This window comes from Archocentrus centrarchus, chromosome 13, assembly GCF_007364275.1.
Source record: "Archocentrus centrarchus isolate MPI-CPG fArcCen1 chromosome 13, fArcCen1, whole genome shotgun sequence".
NCBI lineage: Eukaryota > Metazoa > Chordata > Actinopteri > Cichliformes > Cichlidae > Archocentrus > Archocentrus centrarchus.
In genome coordinates this window covers 25,539,147-25,557,186 of record NC_044358.1, presented here as the reverse complement: position 1 = coordinate 25,557,186, position 18,040 = coordinate 25,539,147, and the positions used below count along the sequence as shown (strand labels likewise).

At 40.9% G+C, this 18,040-nt stretch overlaps 1 protein-coding gene across 1 annotated transcript in view; it reads left to right on the top strand.

Moving 5' to 3' along the window:
• The window catches only part of dscaml1 (Down syndrome cell adhesion molecule like 1), a 99,423-nt gene that overhangs the window by 74,891 nt on the left and 6,492 nt on the right, over positions 1-18,040 (top strand). Inside the window, 13 exon segments of the mRNA XM_030744286.1 lie at positions 1,171-1,376; positions 2,906-3,002; positions 3,172-3,300; positions 3,572-3,739; positions 3,918-3,988; positions 4,158-4,398; positions 7,704-7,850; positions 7,945-8,100; positions 10,003-10,142; positions 14,331-14,484; positions 15,767-15,884; positions 16,622-16,785; positions 16,940-17,038. Of these exon segments, the coding sequence (XP_030600146.1) occupies positions 1,171-1,376; positions 2,906-3,002; positions 3,172-3,300; positions 3,572-3,739; positions 3,918-3,988; positions 4,158-4,398; positions 7,704-7,850; positions 7,945-8,100; positions 10,003-10,142; positions 14,331-14,484; positions 15,767-15,884; positions 16,622-16,785; positions 16,940-17,038 (1,890 nt within the window).

Here is an 18,040-nt window from a genome sequence, read left to right as displayed (position 1 = left end):
GGTGACCATGTATATAAGAGAAAAAACATGCGGTATAGAACAGCAAAAGTGTGTGTGTGCATCTGCAACAGACACTGACAAAGTGAGCAGCTGAGCGATTGATCTTTTGAGTCTTGGGATCTGTCTACAGACGATCAAAATGACTTTGAGCTTAATCATTATCTGCAATCAATGTGTCCAACTTGCCCTCACATCAGTAACACCCTATGTATGCAATGTGAGACTCCACAGGGAGAATGCATATGCAAACACACACACACACAAGCACATACACACAGACTGTCCGCATCTAGTAGAGCGTTATATGATGCAATATATTTTTTAGTATGCAGTACATTGACCTTACAAAAAAAATCTGTATCACGACAGAGATGTCAAGGCTTAATATTCTGGCACCTTTTGGAACTTGTACACACAGACACATATAACAAGCTGCACATAATCTATCTACTAGTTTCATCATGTTTTTCTATCACAGGGTTGCCCATTTCTCTCTCTCTCTCGCTCTCTATCCTTCTGGTGTTAGTGTTATTGATTGAACTGTTCCTCTCCTCTGCCTCCCTCAATTCTGTCTGTTTCACTCAGCGGAGAGGGAGGAAAAGAGGAAAGAGGGAGGGTGAGATGAATAAGTGATGAAAACAAAACAGCAGAAGCCTCCTCAGATCGATATTTTGTGTGTGTGCAAATGAGTGTGTGTGTGTGTGCCCGTGTGTCTGTTGGGGAGAGAAGATTGAGTGTGTAAAGGGATTTTGTGTATAGAGTGTACACGAAAGGTAGAGTGTATCGTTTTTGCCTCTTCATTCACCTAGACCCCAGTGTTAACTATTGGAGAATGAGGAAGGAGGTTTATTGACTTTACCTCATTGACCACAGCTCTTCATTACTTTACTGCAATGGAACTTGGCTACTGTGAACTGCACATTTTTCAACTGCCAGTTATTCTACCTTTCTCTTCTCTGCTATTTCACTTCTTTCTGCCTATCCACTTAAACCCTGCTTATTATCCACTTACTCTCTCTTTTTCTTCCTCCCTCCCTCCTCCTCTTTTCTCTGCTTCTGTCATTTAACATTCCTCTCATCAATCTGTTTACTGTTGCCATTTCTTCCTGCTCCACCCCATTTGTTCTTGCCTTCTCTTCATCTCACACCCCATTTCCCTCCTCCTACCAGTTCCAGCAATGATCACCAGTCACCCCAACACTACCATGGCTAAGAAGGGTCATGTGAAGGAGCTGAACTGCACAGCCAGGGGAGAATGGCCCATCATCATCCGCTGGGAAAGGGGCGACACCGTCATTGACCCTGATCGTAACCCCCGATACTCCATTACCACCAGTCCCAATGAGAAGACTGATGAAGTGTTGTCTACACTCAAGGTAAAAAAAGACATATATGGTAGAAGATGTACATTCTGATGAAATGTCTCAGTGGTTCTTACTCAGTTGACAAATGCATGAGCTTTAAATATTTTCCATTAAATCGACCACTTACTTTTTCACATGTGCACTTTACTCCTGAATTTTCTACATATTACCCAACAGAACTGTATGTGTGAACACAAATGTCAGACTTAATTTAGACATTAAACATCCTGCCAGCTCCCCAGCACAAACTCCATGTGAGGTCTGATTGTGTCCAGTCCTAAACTTTTGTACCTTCCTTGTCTGTGCTTCTTAAGGGTAAGATTAAATCAGTTTGTGTATTTGGATTAGGCTCCAGAAGCTTGTGAACATACACTCACCAGTCATTTTATTGCGTACACCCTGCACTTGGTCAAATGATTGTTAATGCATGTATCTTATCAGCCAGCCACATGGCAGCGAATCAGTGCGTTTAGGCAACATGAAATCCAAACCAATAATATCCAGTGACCAGCAGTTCTCTGGGTGAAAAATGCTTTGTTTGATGCTACTTAGAGGAGAATGACCAGACTGCTTCAAGCTGAGGAAGGAAACATTAACTTAAATAAACGCTTGTTGCAACCAAGGTATGCAGAACAGCATCTCTACAACATGTCAAAGCTTGACACAGATGGGCTACAGCAGCAGAAGAGCACACCGGGTGCCACTCCTGTTAGCTAAGAACAGGAAACTGAGGCTACAATTCGCACAGGCTCGCCAAAATTTGGGCAATAAAAGATTGGAAAAATGTTTCTTGGTCTGAAGAGTCATGATTTGTGCTACAACATTCAGATGGTAGTGTCAGAATTTGACCAACACATACATACCATTCTGTGCTTCAGGTGGTGTTACAATGGTGTGGGGGACATTTTCTTTGCACACTTTGCGACTCTTAGTACTAACTGAGCATCATTTAATTGCTACAGTCTACCTTAATATTGTTGCTGTCCATCCCTTTATGACCACAATGTGCCCATCTCCTGGATTTATCTTCTAATGGCCGCTTCCAGCAAGACACAAAGCTCAACTTATCTCAAACTGTTTTCTGAACATGACAATGAGTTCACCTTACTCAAATGGCTTCCACAGTCACCAGATCCAACAGAGCACCTTTGGGATGTGGTGGAACTAAAGATTCATATTATAGATGTGCAGCTGACAAATCTATAGCAGCTGTGTGATGCTATCATGTCAACATGGACCAAAATGTCTGAGGATTGTTTCCAGCACCTGAATCTATATGATGTGTGTGAGCTAAATGTTTTTCAGGCAGGTTGGTGGCAAATGATCTTGGCACCAAAAATGCTGTGCAGCACTTGATTGATGACTGTTTTCTCTTGTACCTTTCAATGCGGTGAACAGAGTCACCTTAACACTAAAGAAACATGGTCAAGCAACAACTTTCACCAAGGCATTTCTTCATCACAAAGCTTTGCACAATTTGCCTACGCAGAGATAGAATTGTTTGTCTCTTTGACATTTTCTCTGTACCTTTCTCACTTCAGCTAAAGCCAGCAGAGCGTGAGGATTCAGTCTTCTTCTCATGTCATGCCATCAACTCTTACGGAGAGGGACGAGGCCTTATCCAGCTCACTGTGCAAGGTAAGCATTCGCGTGGAAATGCATGTACAGTGGCACCCTTTCTTTAAAGCGATAAAAGCTACAAACCATGCTCTTCTTATTTATTTCCGAACTTGTCTGAGCGTTTTTTTTTTTTTGCCCCTTCTTTTTCTTGCCTCTTTTGTTCACTTTGTCTAATTTAAATCCTCAGAGCCCCCAGACCCTCCAGAGTTAGAGGTGCGAGAAGTGAAAGATCGTAGCATGAATCTCAGGTGGACACAGAGATTTGATGGGAACAGTGTCATTACATCCTACGATATTGAATATAAGAACAAGACAGGTGAGTAAAGTCTTGTTTTTTTTTTTTCTATCAATATAACAGCATCAGGAGTTGAAGTAAAAATAGCAGTATATACTTCACTGTATACATACAGATTGAAAATTGCTAGGCTGTTGGTACTTTTCTTTATTCGAACAACAACAAGGCTATTTGTTTTTCTACGGTTCAAACTGAATGTCATTACCAAAATTGCAAGTAGGAGTAAGAAAACATAAATTCCAAAATCCATCGTTGAAGTAGGAAAATGTGTTATTCTCTTGTGTTTTGTCAGATTCCTGGGAGCTGAAGCACGCCACCCGAAACATCTCTCCCACCAACAACCAAGCCAACATAGTGGATCTTCATCCTGCATCTGTCTACAGCATCCGCATGTACTCCTACAATGCTATAGGAAAGAGTGAGGCCAGTAAGGAACTCACCATCAGCACAGAGGAAGCACGTAAGTCTCTTGACAGCACTGCTTTTTATTCACATGAATGTAAGGAAAGGACATCTGTCCTTGAATAAGCATTTTGCATTAAACGCCCATCTCAATAAAACTGAAGGAAACCTCTTTTGATCTAAATAAGAAAAATAAAGAAAAATAAGACATACATACAGAAACTCTCTTTCTTTAGAGCCCGATGGTCCTCCAATGGATGTTATCCTGCAGCCTGTGACATCCCAGAGTATCAGGGTCACATGGAAGGTAATGGATTTAAGTACTATATTATTTTATCATGCTTCCAGCAGATTAACCTATTTTTTTGTCTGATTTGATAGATTAAGACATCTTCAGTGTCTATATCATGACACACTCTGGGAATGCAAATAGTCATTTTAATGTGAGAACATTTTTTTTTAATGGCAATCTTTAGGCTCCAAGAAAAGAGCTGCAGAACGGGGTCATCCGGGGTTACCAGATAGGTTACAGAGAGAACGGCCCAGGAAGTAATGGCCAGTACAGCATTGTGGAGATGAAGGCCACTGGAGACAGTGAAGTCTACACACTGGACAATCTGAAGAAGTTTGCCCAGTACGGTGTGGTTGTCCAAGCCTTCAATAGAGCCGGCACAGGGCCTTCTAGCTCAGAGATCAATGCTACAACACTGGAAGATGGTGAGACTCTCAATGAACAATACATACATGTGTCAACATATGTGAAAAGGGATTTTATCCTCACTTGTACTGTATATTAGGGTAAATGTGAGCTACCTTAGTGACTTGTAGCAATATTGGAAAATTCAAACAGCTAAATGCAATATGTGCAGTGGAAAAGTACAAAGTCAGTTAGATGAAATATCACCCTCTGTCTGATTTCACTCTAATACAGAGTTACTGCACTTTATCTCACGTCACTGTTCGTCTGATCTCTGTCAAATCATTCCATGCTTTGTAATCTCAAATTACTGCATTCTCTATATCGCTTCAGTAGGAATGACTGTTGGCTGTTGAAATCCTAAAATTGCTTATAAATACCAGCAGCACACATGACCTCTGTGATCCATGTACAGTGAGACAGATAGAGTGTAGATACTGCAATACATCCTGATCGTTAGTGGGTAGAAAGTTTAATACCAACTGGATGAATGACTAAAACACAAAAGCACTTAAGAGAGCAAAAACCTCTTCTTAGGCTGAAGACATTTTAAAAAATAATAATAATAATAACCGATGACAAAAATTGACCAACCATCTTTTTTATAAAAACAAAAAGACAAAAATGTGCAACACATGAGCCTAAAAGTAGTCTGGGAGAGATCTAAGAGGCTGATGGAGTAAACTAATAGCTATAGCACTGTTGACCCTTGCCCTTGTTTATTGTCCTACGTTTGATCCATTTAGCTTGTCAACTAGAATTCCAAGGGCTAAAATTTACACTGCAAAGGCATTGTACCTTTTTTTCCTTTATTATAAAGCATTAGTTTCAATACTGGCTGCATTAATTGACTTTTGGTCACTAAGAAACAGCTGTTGTGCTCAAAATGAGCACTCTGGCAGTCACCATTTACAGTAGGTAGCAAATCATGTGCTGCTTTATCATCTTTTTTGACCATAATTTAAAAAATAAACATCACATGATATTAAATAAGACTTAAAACTGGAGATTGAGACCATAAACTCCAAAGTGTTTACTGAAGACATACATCAAGGGACAAGCATTGTCACTGTCTTATAGACTACTATACAGACTTCTTTTTCTTTCCTGAAAGAATGAAAGTTTATGCAGTTTTCAGACTAGGAGGCTACATTCGTCTTATATGTGGTCTATGATTCTCAGTCATTGTATTCTCTCAAGAAGACCTCTAAATACTGTTATACTTCTTGTGCTCTCATTTGTCTTTTCTCAATTTTTATTTCTTCAACATGGGGCACTGTATCTTCATGCTGACTTCAGACAGGCATTTTTATTACAGTTTATCTCTTGCAATCGCCATCATATGTCATCCACATTTTCATGTTTTTCTACCACATACAAGCAAATACACATACACCAATCACATACATATTTGTCCTCCCAGTGAACAGTTGGCTGAGCCTCATTGGACTAGAAGAGACAGAGCCCTCCAGTTCTTTCCTGTGGCTGTCACCGTGGCGACAGTGATATTGATGGCCATTATGATAATAGTGATAACAACAAGCATACTAAAAATAATTATAATTAGCTTGTCTCTCTGTTTGTCTCTCTCTTTCCCTGTGCTAGCTTCCTGCTGTAATTATCCACAGCTGAGCGCATTGTCTCCCTGATCCCTCTTTTCATCTTTTTCTGCCTATCCCTTGGTCCCCTTGCTTTTAACTCTCTTCCTCCCTTCTTCCTCTGCCCGTCACTCCCGTGTCCTCCTCCCTCTAGCCCGAGTTCATCATCGTTATTTTCTCCAAATTAATGCAGTTATTTATGTACGTTTTTTATGCAGACTTTTTAAAAGAATATTTCAGCAAGCTGTGATAGAGACACCCATTTGAGCCCACTAACCTTTTTGATCACATTTTCAACCTTATTTTGCTTCTGGTAAAGGTGCAAATGGGGCTGTGTTTAGTTGCCTTCTCATTATTTAAATATGGAAGCTGAAGTTTTTTTCATGCAAAACCATGTTTTAGTTTTCTGATCCCCCTTTCTCCTTTCCCTCCCTTCCTCCATCCTCCTCCCACCTCCTTTCTCTTCACCAGCTGCAGAGAAATTCCCCAGTGGACTTGGCCCAGTCTTTCTCTTTCATTGCACTCTGTCTTTCAGTCAGCCCTCTTCCTCTCTTCCTGCACTTCCTTCTCTCACAAGTTGACTTCTGTTCATCTTCAACAGTGGCTTTTATTCAAAGTCTGAATGACTCGTGGTCAGTGGTAGCCAATAGAAAGGACACCTGGACTGGCAGGGACAGAGGGAGGCTTGTACAGAGAAAGAGAAATGGTCCTATACATCAGGCTTGACACATGGCGTGGGCTTTTTATCTATCACCTGTTTACTCACTTTAAGTTTGATATGGAAATGCCTTTTAGGGTTTCAGAAAGGTCTTTTAATTGATTTATTAATCAACTATCTATTGCAGTCATAGCTTTGAAAACACATCAACCCTCAGGTTACAGATGCCCCTGCAAACTCAATGTCTATATAACATTACAGAACTTATGAAAACTATTGGACATCCATAAAACTCCAAATATGATTGAATTTTTTTGAAGCATGTATGTAAAATCATGCAAAACCCAACCAAACTATTCCCATTCAATTCATGTTACTGCGCAGTCTTTGAAAAATATGAGGTCATGAATGTAAATATCTCTTTTTAGCTTCAAAAAGAGTTTGAACAAGCTTTTATGGAATGTATGATCAGACAGTTAACTTGATGTTTGTGGCCTTCATGCATTAAAAAACCCTGAAACTCTTTAGATTACCATAATGCAGTGTAATAAACTCCTCAGGTACTGCCGGTGATGTGAGGATGGAAAGTATGGAATGAAAATAAGTTCAAGGAACATAATATAAGAGAGCATCTTTTAAAGGGTAAATAAATAAGAGTTTACTGATGCTGTTACACAAACCTTAATTTAAGCAAAACTTGTGTTTTTATTGTTAATGATAAAAATAAAAGCTAAAAATTGTGTTATCAGGAACATGGTTTTTTTTTTAAACTTCTGAAGTGGGGCATGCCAGAAAACACTTTAAAACCATTCCCCTGATGTAATCCACTTCCACAGTGTGGAAAATGATCACCTTCTAACGATAAACCAGATATTAAAAAGTAAAAAAAAAATTCCTGGATTTTCTGCATTTTATCTTGAATTCAGTCATCAAACAAGTTGTAACTGCTTTTCAGCATTCAATGACCAGACCTTTGCTATTTAAAAGGTGAAGCACATGCAGTTAGATAACTGAAGACACACGGCTTAGAAAACTCCTTTGACCTTTTCTCTTCTCTCTTTGTCTTCAGTGCCCAGTCAGCCTCCTCAGAATGTGCGAGCCATCTCTGTAACATCTGATGAGGCAGTAATCACATGGGCCGAGCCTCCAAGAATGACACTGCATGGTGTATTGAAGGGGTATCGTGTCGTCTTTTGGGCTGTCTTCCCAGATGGAGGTGTGTTGAGTTTGTCTGTCATCCAGGTTAAATTGTGATCACTAAACGACTCAGTGTTTCAAACTGATCTTCTCTCCACCTTATTGTCTAACAGAATGGGGTGAAATGCAGAACATCACAACCACCAAGGAGCAAGTGGAGCTCAGAGGCCTGGAAAAGTTCACTAACTACAGCATCCAGGTGCTGGCCTACACCCAGGCTGGGGATGGTGTCCGGAGCAACGTCCTGTATATCCAAACCCGTGAAGACTGTGAGTCCATATTTTATTAGCTCTATCCACACAGGTAAACTAAGTGATGAACTGACCTCCAATAATAAGTCATTTGCTTTGTTCACGTCTTTGGGGCAGGTTTAAGGTTTTTTCTTCTTGGTTTAGGCAGCAGTGTGGGAGGCAGGGAGCCAGTGGGGGTAGAGGGGGTCTTTGTAAGGCTGAGGTTGCTGATTAAAACCTCTTTGTGCTCTGATGTGCCATTACCAGTGCTAATGAGAATTAAGAAGCCAAAAAGAGTGTGTGTGGTTAAGGACCCTAAGGGTGCCGGTTTGTGTATGTAAGTATCTAGAAGGTGTGTGTGTGTGTGTGTGTGTGTGTGTGTGTGGGGGGGGGGGGGGGGGGGGGGGGGTCTGTGTTTGCAGGTGTATATGGCTTTGTTTTTGTGTGCGTGCATGAGTGCATGTGTGTGTACATGCGCTATTGTTTGTGTGCAAGTCTAACCCAGCACCCAGCACAAGGAGAGGGATTAATTCTTTGTGGCTTAGAGAGAATTAATTTTGTGCTTACACTGGCGGTGCTGTGGATTACATCCGTATCCGCCTCTCCTCTACCTCCCTGGGGCCAGGCAGAGGAGACGGCAGGCGTCTGGAGATGAAGAAAATGAGGGAGAGAGAAAGTGCAGGAGAGAGAGAGAGAGAGAGAGAGAGGAGCAGAGATTCTAAGAAGTGTCATTTCAGAAAAGGCCTTTATTCTCTTTTCGCCACCATATCTCCATTTTATGAGCTGGCCCCACTGCAATTGCTATTCAAATATGTGTATTGTGTTAGTCTTTGTGTGCGTGTGTGCGTGTGTGCGTGCGTGTGTGCGTGTGTGTGTGTGTGTGTGTGTGAGAGAGAGAGAGAGAGAGAGAGTGAGTGTGCGTGTTTATCAGGGGCAAACTGAGTGTGTCTTTTTCCCTGATGCGAGTTGACACTGTGTCCAGGGGCAACCTCTTCACAAACGCTCAACGTTTTCTGTATTTTCCCTTTGCCCTCAGTTCTGTCCACAGCACATGGAAAAGTGTTTGCTGTGCAATTGTGCAAACAGCCAATTCTCAGTTTGTCATTCTCTGCCTCTGTCTCTTACATGAATGCACATAGAAGACAGCAAGCATAAGAATATTGAAAGCTGGGTTTAATTTTTCAGCCTAATAGCTAGGGGACCACAGCATGTGGCTCTTTGAACGTGTGGTTACATGTGTTCATTTCCCTGATTTGTGGATTTTATGCTAAGAACACTATTTAGGAATTAAATTCCAGTGTTGTCCAATTCCCCCAGGGTTTTCTAACCTCTAATTCTAGATTAACTTAAAATATTTAAATATAGCATATGTCAAAATAAGCCACAAATCCCTGATATATTAACATATACTAAAGCCTTATTCTAATTAATTCACTAGTAGTTTGATACTTATTAAGGAATAATTACGAAGTTGTTGAGGAAAAATCCTTAGTTAGGAATCTAGCAGTTGAGGAATAAGGTCATGCAGGATAAGGGATTATCAATATACTGCTATAGTTTATAATCGTATACTTCTGTATTCATGCTAATGAGCAGCTAGTATTCTGTTCTCTATAAAATGGCAGAAAAGACTGGAATAGCCCTTTTGCAATTTCCGATAAGCCAGCCTATTGATCACTACGCTTGTCTCTCTAATATTGCAGGGGATTACCTACCAATATTAACAAGCACCTTGAGACGACTGTTGTTGTGATGTAAAAAAACAGAATTGAATTGAATTCTGACTGCTTGTTTTGTCAAACCAACAGTCCAAAACCCAAAGAAATTCAATTTACTACAAATAAAGATGAAAGGGAAAACCACTTCCTGTTTCCTATAATATAAGAGGTTCACATTTTGCTCAGCCCTCCAATTCTTTCTTTTCTCCCCTTCATGATTCAGACCCTGGACCCCCAGCTGGCATCAAAGCTGTGCCCTCCTCCGCCAGCAGTGTCGTAGTGTCGTGGTTGCCCCCTCACAAGCCAAATGGAATCATCCGCAAGTACACCATTTACTGCTCCAGCACCGGGTCAGGCCAACCGGTGAGTTACAAGAGGGGTGCACGGAGTTTCAGTATAAGCAAATGAACTAAAGTGGAAAAATGCAACAAGACAAACCCCAAACATGACTTGGTAATGAAAAGGGACAAGATCCTTTTTCGATGCAGAAAATAGCTTCTGTTAAACATTTTGTATGTTGCTGAGATCAAACTCATTTGACTTAATTATAGCATTGTTCTGCATGTGTGTTTGTGTGTGTGTTAGGGTGTGTTTTTGTGTGTGTGTGTGTGTGTGTGGTCTAGTGCTGCAGTCTCAGCGAGATGCGTGTGTGAAATGAGCTCTCCTCATTCTGCAGTGTGTGTGCGTGCAAACTCACCCTCCAGCCTCATTTACATATCTGCGTCTCATCACGTTGCCAGGACAACCTCATCTGTTCATCAACGAGGGCAGAAAACAAGCCAAGAGCAAATACACACTCTCGCTTACACAGACACACATCTACACACGCACACACACACACACACACATGCTTATAGAAATACACTCATAAATGTATTACACCAGCAATATAGAGCTGCATACATATATGCAACTCATGTTTCTATAACAGTGTGAATTTAAAAGCAAGAAATATATCCTGCTTGCAGGCTTGCACACAAACACGTGCATACACATGCACTATATAAATGTTCCCTTTGAGAAATATACATACACATCATTTCCTTAGACTTCCTCATTCACAAATCACACTTTTTTCTATCTATCTATCTATCTATCTATCTATCTATCTATCTATCTATCTATCTATCTATCTATCTATCTATCTATCTATCTATCTATCTATCTATCTATCTATCTATCTATCTATCTATCTATCTATCTATCTATCTATCTATCTATCTATCTATCTATCTATCTATCTATCTCTTTCAGTCGCTCTTTCTCTCTCTGAAGCCCCCATGCAGAGTTCGGCATGATTACTATGTAAATGAGTGCGACTGGAGAGAAGGAAGGAGGGATGGGGGGGTCAGACACACCGCGCGGGGAGTACTTTTGTTCCTCTTTTCATTATCTCGCTCTATCGTTCCCCGGATCACCGCTATCTCCACGCCGGAGGAATATTTTAATATCCGTTACAGCAACACACACTCTGTCACTCCTCCCTTCCTCCCAGCATCTACCCACCCACCCATACATCCATCCCACCATCTATCTATCAATCTCTCCATCCATGCCTCAGCTTGCAGTGGAGAGTATAGAGAAAAATGTGTAGAAGAAGATATTGATGTACGTGAGAGGGCAGAAATGCTAAAACAATGTAAAACAGAAAAGTGTGTGTGTGTGTGTGTGTGTGTGGGGGGGGGGGGGGGGGGGGGGGTAGATGTAGGAAAAAGCAAAGAGTGGGCCCACAGATGACAGACAAATGTGAAGACAGGGGAATGAAGAGATGGATGAACAGTGATGGCAGGGGGAGAAGAGAAGGATGATGCAGTGGGGTGAAGAATAGTCAGAGAGAAAAATAGAGAGAGGGTCAAGAGATAAGAGGACTAGATGATGAACAGGGAACACAGTGAAGTAATAAAAAGCCCAGTGGATTCCTTTATGGCGACCTGCTCATAAATGTGAAAAACAACATGAATACTGGAATCTATTTGCACAGAATAAACCATTCTGCAGACAACAACCCAGCAGGCTAGGACAGAGCTCAGTAATGCTGCAGTGTCTTTACAGGTTTTACTGGTCTGGCACATTCCCTGACTGTTCATGCTATTTGACACTTGTATTGCAGTCTTCATTTCATGTGTGCATGTGTGCCTGTCAGTCACAAATGTAAGACAGTGTCAAACTGCTAGGGTGTAGTAAAATATGATTTAGAGGGTGGCGAGTGAATGTTAGGTGCTGCCTTACAGTGCAGTGTGTATGTGTGTGTGTGTGTGTATGTGTGTGTGTGTTGAATTTTTGATTGTGTTTTCATTTTTTTTTCATACTATTTATTAGTTGAGGGCAGCAGCACAGCAACAGTCAGAGTTGCAGGTGTGTGTATATATAGCTGAGCGCTGGGATACCTGAGGAGTAGGTGAAGAGTAGGAGTTGAGGAAATACAGGCATAATTGGTGGGTAGGTGAATAGCGATCGGCAGGCAGTAAAAAAGGAGAGATTCTGTGTGTATATGTGTTAAGGGGACAGTGATGTGTATGTGTCTAGACAGGAGACACATGGCTGAGTTAAACACACTGCAATTACACATCCACCTCCAGGTCATGTATGCAACCGTGTGTGTGTGTGTGTGTGTGTGTGTGTGTGTGTGTGTGTGTGTGTGCCAGTATATTCATGCATGTATTTGTGTGTATTTATACTTGCTTGTGTGCAACCATTCCTCTTTCTCTGTTTGTGTTACTTTCCTCTCCTTTCCTCTCCATCACTGCTGATGCCTGTAGTAGATAGGCCTCATTAGTGTATGACTGTTCATGATATCTCTGACTGACTCATTTGTCTGTCTGCTATTGTCTTCCACTCTCATATCTCTGTTTGCCCTCCCTGAGGAGAGCAGAGGAGGCGAGGTAGTGGGCTTTACTCCCCCAATCCAACCCTCTCGCCTCTCTCTCCTCAAGCATGGCTCGCCTTTCCTCCCTCCCTCCTTCTCTCCAGCATCATCTTTCCATATCGTTTTGCCCTACCACAATATGATGTGCCCCAGAACCTCTCTAACTTACATCCCATCTTGGTCTGCTTTACCAGTACAAAATGAAGAAGAAAATATAGGGTTCACATTAAAATGATGTTCACTCAGTGCTTCACATTATGCCTGCCTCTCTAAACAATCTTGTCTTTGGCACCCCCAAGATTTTACCTTGTGGTGTTCAGAATATACTTTAATTTTTTAAAAAGAGACACGTGTTACTAGAAAATGAGAAGGTAATGCTTTAAATGTTTTTTTGTTTTTTTTTATTTTAAATAGGTGTTCTGTTTCCAAACCAGACCAGACTCTTTCTATTGCAATTCTCCATTCTGCCTTATTATGCTCTTTATACACTCACCAGGAACTTTATTAGGCACACCCTGTTAATAGCAGCAATATTGTTAATGGGCTTCAGAACTGCCTTAATTCTTCATGGCATAGATTCAACAAGGTGCTGGAAACATTCCTCAGATATTTTGGTTCATATTGACATGATAGCATCACACAGTTGCTGCAGATTTGTTGGCTGCACATCCATGATGTGAATACTTTGCTCCACCACATCCCAAAGATGCTCTACTGGATTGAGATCAGGTGACTGTGGAGGCCATTTGAGTACCATGAACTCATTGTGACATGGTGTGCTATTCTGCTGGAAGCAGCCATCAGAAGATGGGTACAATGTGGTCATAAAGGGATGGACATGGTCAGCAACAATACTCAGGTAGGCTGTGACATTTAAGCAGTGCTCAGTTAGTACTAAAGGGCCCAAAGTGTGCCAAGAATATATCCCCCACACTATTACACCATCACCACAAGCCCGAGCTGTTGATACATAGGATGGATCCATGCTTTCATGCTGTTTATATCAAATTCTGACCCTAACATCTGAATGTTGCAGCAGAAATAAAGACTCATCAGATGAGGCAACATTTTTCCAATTTTCTATTGTCCCATTTTGGTGAGCCTTTGGGAACTGTGAACTCAGTTTCCTGTTCTTAGCGGACATAAGCAGCATTCTGTGTAATCTTCCATCTGCTTCAAGGTTTGATGTGTTGTGACTTCAGAGATGCTCTTCTGCATACCTTGGTTGTAACGAGTGCTTATTTGAGGTCTTTTTGCCTTCCTATCACCTCAACGCAGTCTGGTGATTCTCCTCTGATTTCTATCTTTTATGAGACATTTTTACCCACCTGCTCACTGGGTACTTTCTCTTTTTCAGACCACTTTCTGTAAACCTTAGAAATGTTTAAGTGTGAAAATCTTAGTAGAATATGAAATACTCAGACCAGCCTGTCTGGCACCAACAACCATAAACTTTCAAAGTGATTTAAATCACCTTTCTTCCCCATTCTGATTCTCAGTTTGAATTTCAATGGGTTGTCTTGTTTATGTGTCTAAATGCATTGAGTTGCCACCATGTGATTGGGTGATTAGATAATTGCAGCAACAAGCAGTTAAACAAGTGTAATCAAGTGAAATGATTTTACTACATTATCAAGTTTGTTCTTCCAAATCAACACTCTCCCTTCCCTTTTGGCTTTCCTTAGCTGCCAAGTGAGTATGAAGCTAATCCAGAGCTGCTGTTTTACCGAATCACACACCTCAACCACCGGCAGCAGTACCTGATCTGGGCTGCAGCCGTCACCACTGCAGGCCGGGGTAACTTCAGCGAAAAGGTCACTGTGGAGCCAGCAGTCAAAGGTAAGTCCTTGAATATGAAAGGGAGTTTCATGATCAGAGGAAATTTTATTATCTTCATTTAGCAAAGAAGCTGAAACTTTATTGTTGTTAGGTGGATGAAACAACAGTGTTCTTGTTTTCCTTTTTTCCAGTTCTGTCTCCCCCTGCTTCTATCCGCTCTCTCTTATTAACTGTTAGGATACATCTACTGTTAGAGTGGTGCTGCTCTTAAAACCACTCACTGTCTCACTCATGAACTAAAAATAAGCATTTTTAAAAGATTTTTCCTTTGCCTCATCTTCATACTCCATTACTTGCCCTGTATGCTCTACTCCTTCCTTGTTTCTGTGCTATTGCTCGCTTTGACTTTACAGAGGTGTGCGATTGATTTTAGAGTTCAGAGAGCACCAGATAAACTGCCCTCATCCAGGGAAATGATAAGAGGGGACCAAAAGAGAGGATAGCAGGTGGAGGAAAAAGGAGCAGAACTAACTAATATAGAAGACAACAGAGAGGCAAAGTGTTTAAGAAAATGAAGATGGCAGTTAAATCAATAGGCTTGGGATTAAAGGGCAGGTTGAATAAAGGCGTAAGAATGAATAGAGTGCCTTTTCTTTATCTGTTCAATCCTTTGACTCGGGTGCAAAGGTTTGTTAATGTGTGCTCATATCAGTGTGTGCTGCTGATCGGCAGCTGCAAAAGGCAGTGTCCTCCAGGCTCGCTCACTCAATACTTCATTCAACCTTAACATAAGTGCACTAGAGCACTAGCATTAAGATGCCAAGCTTGGGAAAGAAAGCGAGACAGAGCGGGTAGGGTGACAGAGAATAAGAGGGTTGTGTGCCTGAATGGATGGATTTTTTTTTTTCATATTCTTTCTGCTCATTCTTTGTATTCTTTATGTTTTCATACATATTCTGTTTTTGTTTGGGGGGGGGCAGTGTCACATTTAGCACTGCTTTCTTTTCAAATATGAATTACAGGGAGTACACATTCACTCTCAGTTATTCCTGCTTATTAAAGAATTCTTACAGTCAAAATAAATCAGTGTATTCACATGCATGTACAGTATTTTATATTAACATTGCAATCTATTGATTCAAAACACAGTGATTGTTAATTGGATTTGAAAATAGTTTATTCGACAACAGCAAGATCATCTGATTGGTGCATATTAATTAGTGTATTGCTCAGCTGGCCTTATGGGCTGCTTGAATGTTGATGCAGTTAGCTCTAATGGTCTTTTTATTAAATTTCTCTGCCTCTATACACCTTTCACTTTTCCGTTCCTCTCCTCCACCAGCCCCAGCTAAAATCATCTCATTTGGTGGTACAGTGACTACTCCCTGGATGAAAGAGGTGCGACTGCCCTGTAGCTCAGTAGGAGAGCCTACACCTACCATAAAATGGACCAAAGACAGGTGAGAATCCATGCTAGAAACATTGAAGCTGAGTGCACACACTGCTGCAAGTCCTTTGAGAATTGATTAGAGACTGAACTAAGTACACATACAAAGGTGATACACCCAGGGTGTACCTCACATCTCAGACAATGTAATTTGGGATGGCTTCCAGCTCCACTGGAGTCCTGGTTGGATAAACCATTAAAAAAGTTAAAAAACTGTCAAACTAAAAACTATTGAAAACACAAAACCAGATCCTAACTTATATACTTACACAACATATCCACCTTAATCAGGCATGTGCAACTAATCTTCCCAAGTGGCCACATGAGAAACTGGGACTGTTGTGGAGTGCCGCACAAATAAACTTATAAAGAATAAAATTAATCATAAGCAAAACTGAGTGAATCTTATTGGTGTGGCTCCACAGCAGTTTCTCCTATGGCCCCTTGGAGAAAATGCATTGCAGAAAATGCGTACCCCTGACCTTAATGATACCCTCACGAGTAACACCAGAACAAAAGAACATATAATCATATGCCAAAAATTAACAAATCATCACCACTGTTAATCAGAGAAATAGACAAAAACTAATTTAATTCTATTCATCTTCGAATATATTAAATCATTTTTTATGTCCATACAGTAGGTGTTTCAAGATGACTGCTGAGTGGTGACGCCTTGCTTCTAGATGTGATTAAATTACAGACAGTTCCCATGATGGCCTCTCATGATTCTCTCGTTCTTTTTAACAGTGAGGACACAGCCATCCCAGTATCTTTGGATGGACAGCGTCTCATTTTGACTAATGGGACACTGGTGCTGCGCTCTGTCAAAGCTGAAGACTCTGGTTACTACACCTGCACAGCCACAAACACACTAGGCTTTGACACTATTATAGTCAACCTTTTGGTGCAAGGTAGGAAAATCCAGATAATGACATATTAGCAAACCACTGTATACTTTTTACATATGGAACAATAATGTTTCGCCAAAAGGAATCTATAACTTGTCATAAGTATTATTTATGATAATGCAGTACTGGCATTACAACTTTTGTGCCTTGTCCTCAGTGCCTCCAGACCAGCCACGTCTAACCGTCTCCACTACCTCCACCTCCTCCATCACTCTGGCTTGGATACCAGGAGACAATGGTGGCAGCTCTATAAGAGGTACATGGCTTTTCTGAGGAAAGCTGTATTACTTTCTTCTTGTCTATAGCCGACATGTATATCTTGCCTCATCTTGTGTCCTTCCTGGCATATTGTTAGTGTTTATTGTTAGTGTCTGCATTGACCTGTTAGTTTATTGAATGGTGTCTTGGCTTTATGTTAATTGTGCATCTGTTTGATTAGCTGATTAGTGAAGATGGTCACAGTGTGCGTGCCCGAATGGGCATGAAGTTAATATGGGTCTTTCCCTTTGGTCATGCTGTGGCACTCCAACTTATTACTGCTCTACAGTATATGATGTGCTCAAGCACCATACATGGTTTTGGTGTTGTGGCTATGCTACCTTATGTAATCACAGAATAAATGGCATTGAAAACAAACAAATAAAACTAGAAAATTTCACAAGACCACATTCAGTCTTAACCAGTATATGAAGTATTTTTTTTAAGGCTGTCAGGATGACTCAAGAAAGACACTTGCATGCATGCGTTATGCAGATTGAAACAGGAAGTAATGTGTAAACTTGAACAGCGTGTGCTGGATGTGCAGCTTGGTAGTCAAATAATGACGTGCTAGTGTTTGCATACAGTGTCTAGTGTCCGTGAATCTTTTCCATATAACTTGTATGAGAGCGGAATGCCCCGTCCCTAAAGCCATCTGCTCAGTGTCAGCAGTAGTTCCTTGTCACGCGTCTATTTTGCATTGTCACTGCTGTGACGTCTGCATATGATTCGCTTTCAGATAAAACATACTAGCGTGCTTTCATAAATACAGTCTCAGGCAGTTATGAGGACTTTTTTCCAGCTTGCATAAAAATAAAATAATAATAATAAAAAAAGATAAATCGCCAAATGACTGGTCTCATGCACTGAGAATCAATGTTATATTCTGTAGTCTGTCAAAGCGTTCTTGTAGTCTGTTGTTGTGCTGTTCTGTACTGTTCTCCTGTTCTTCTGTTATGTTCTGCTGTGTCCACTTCTGTTCTGTGACAGACAGAGGGTG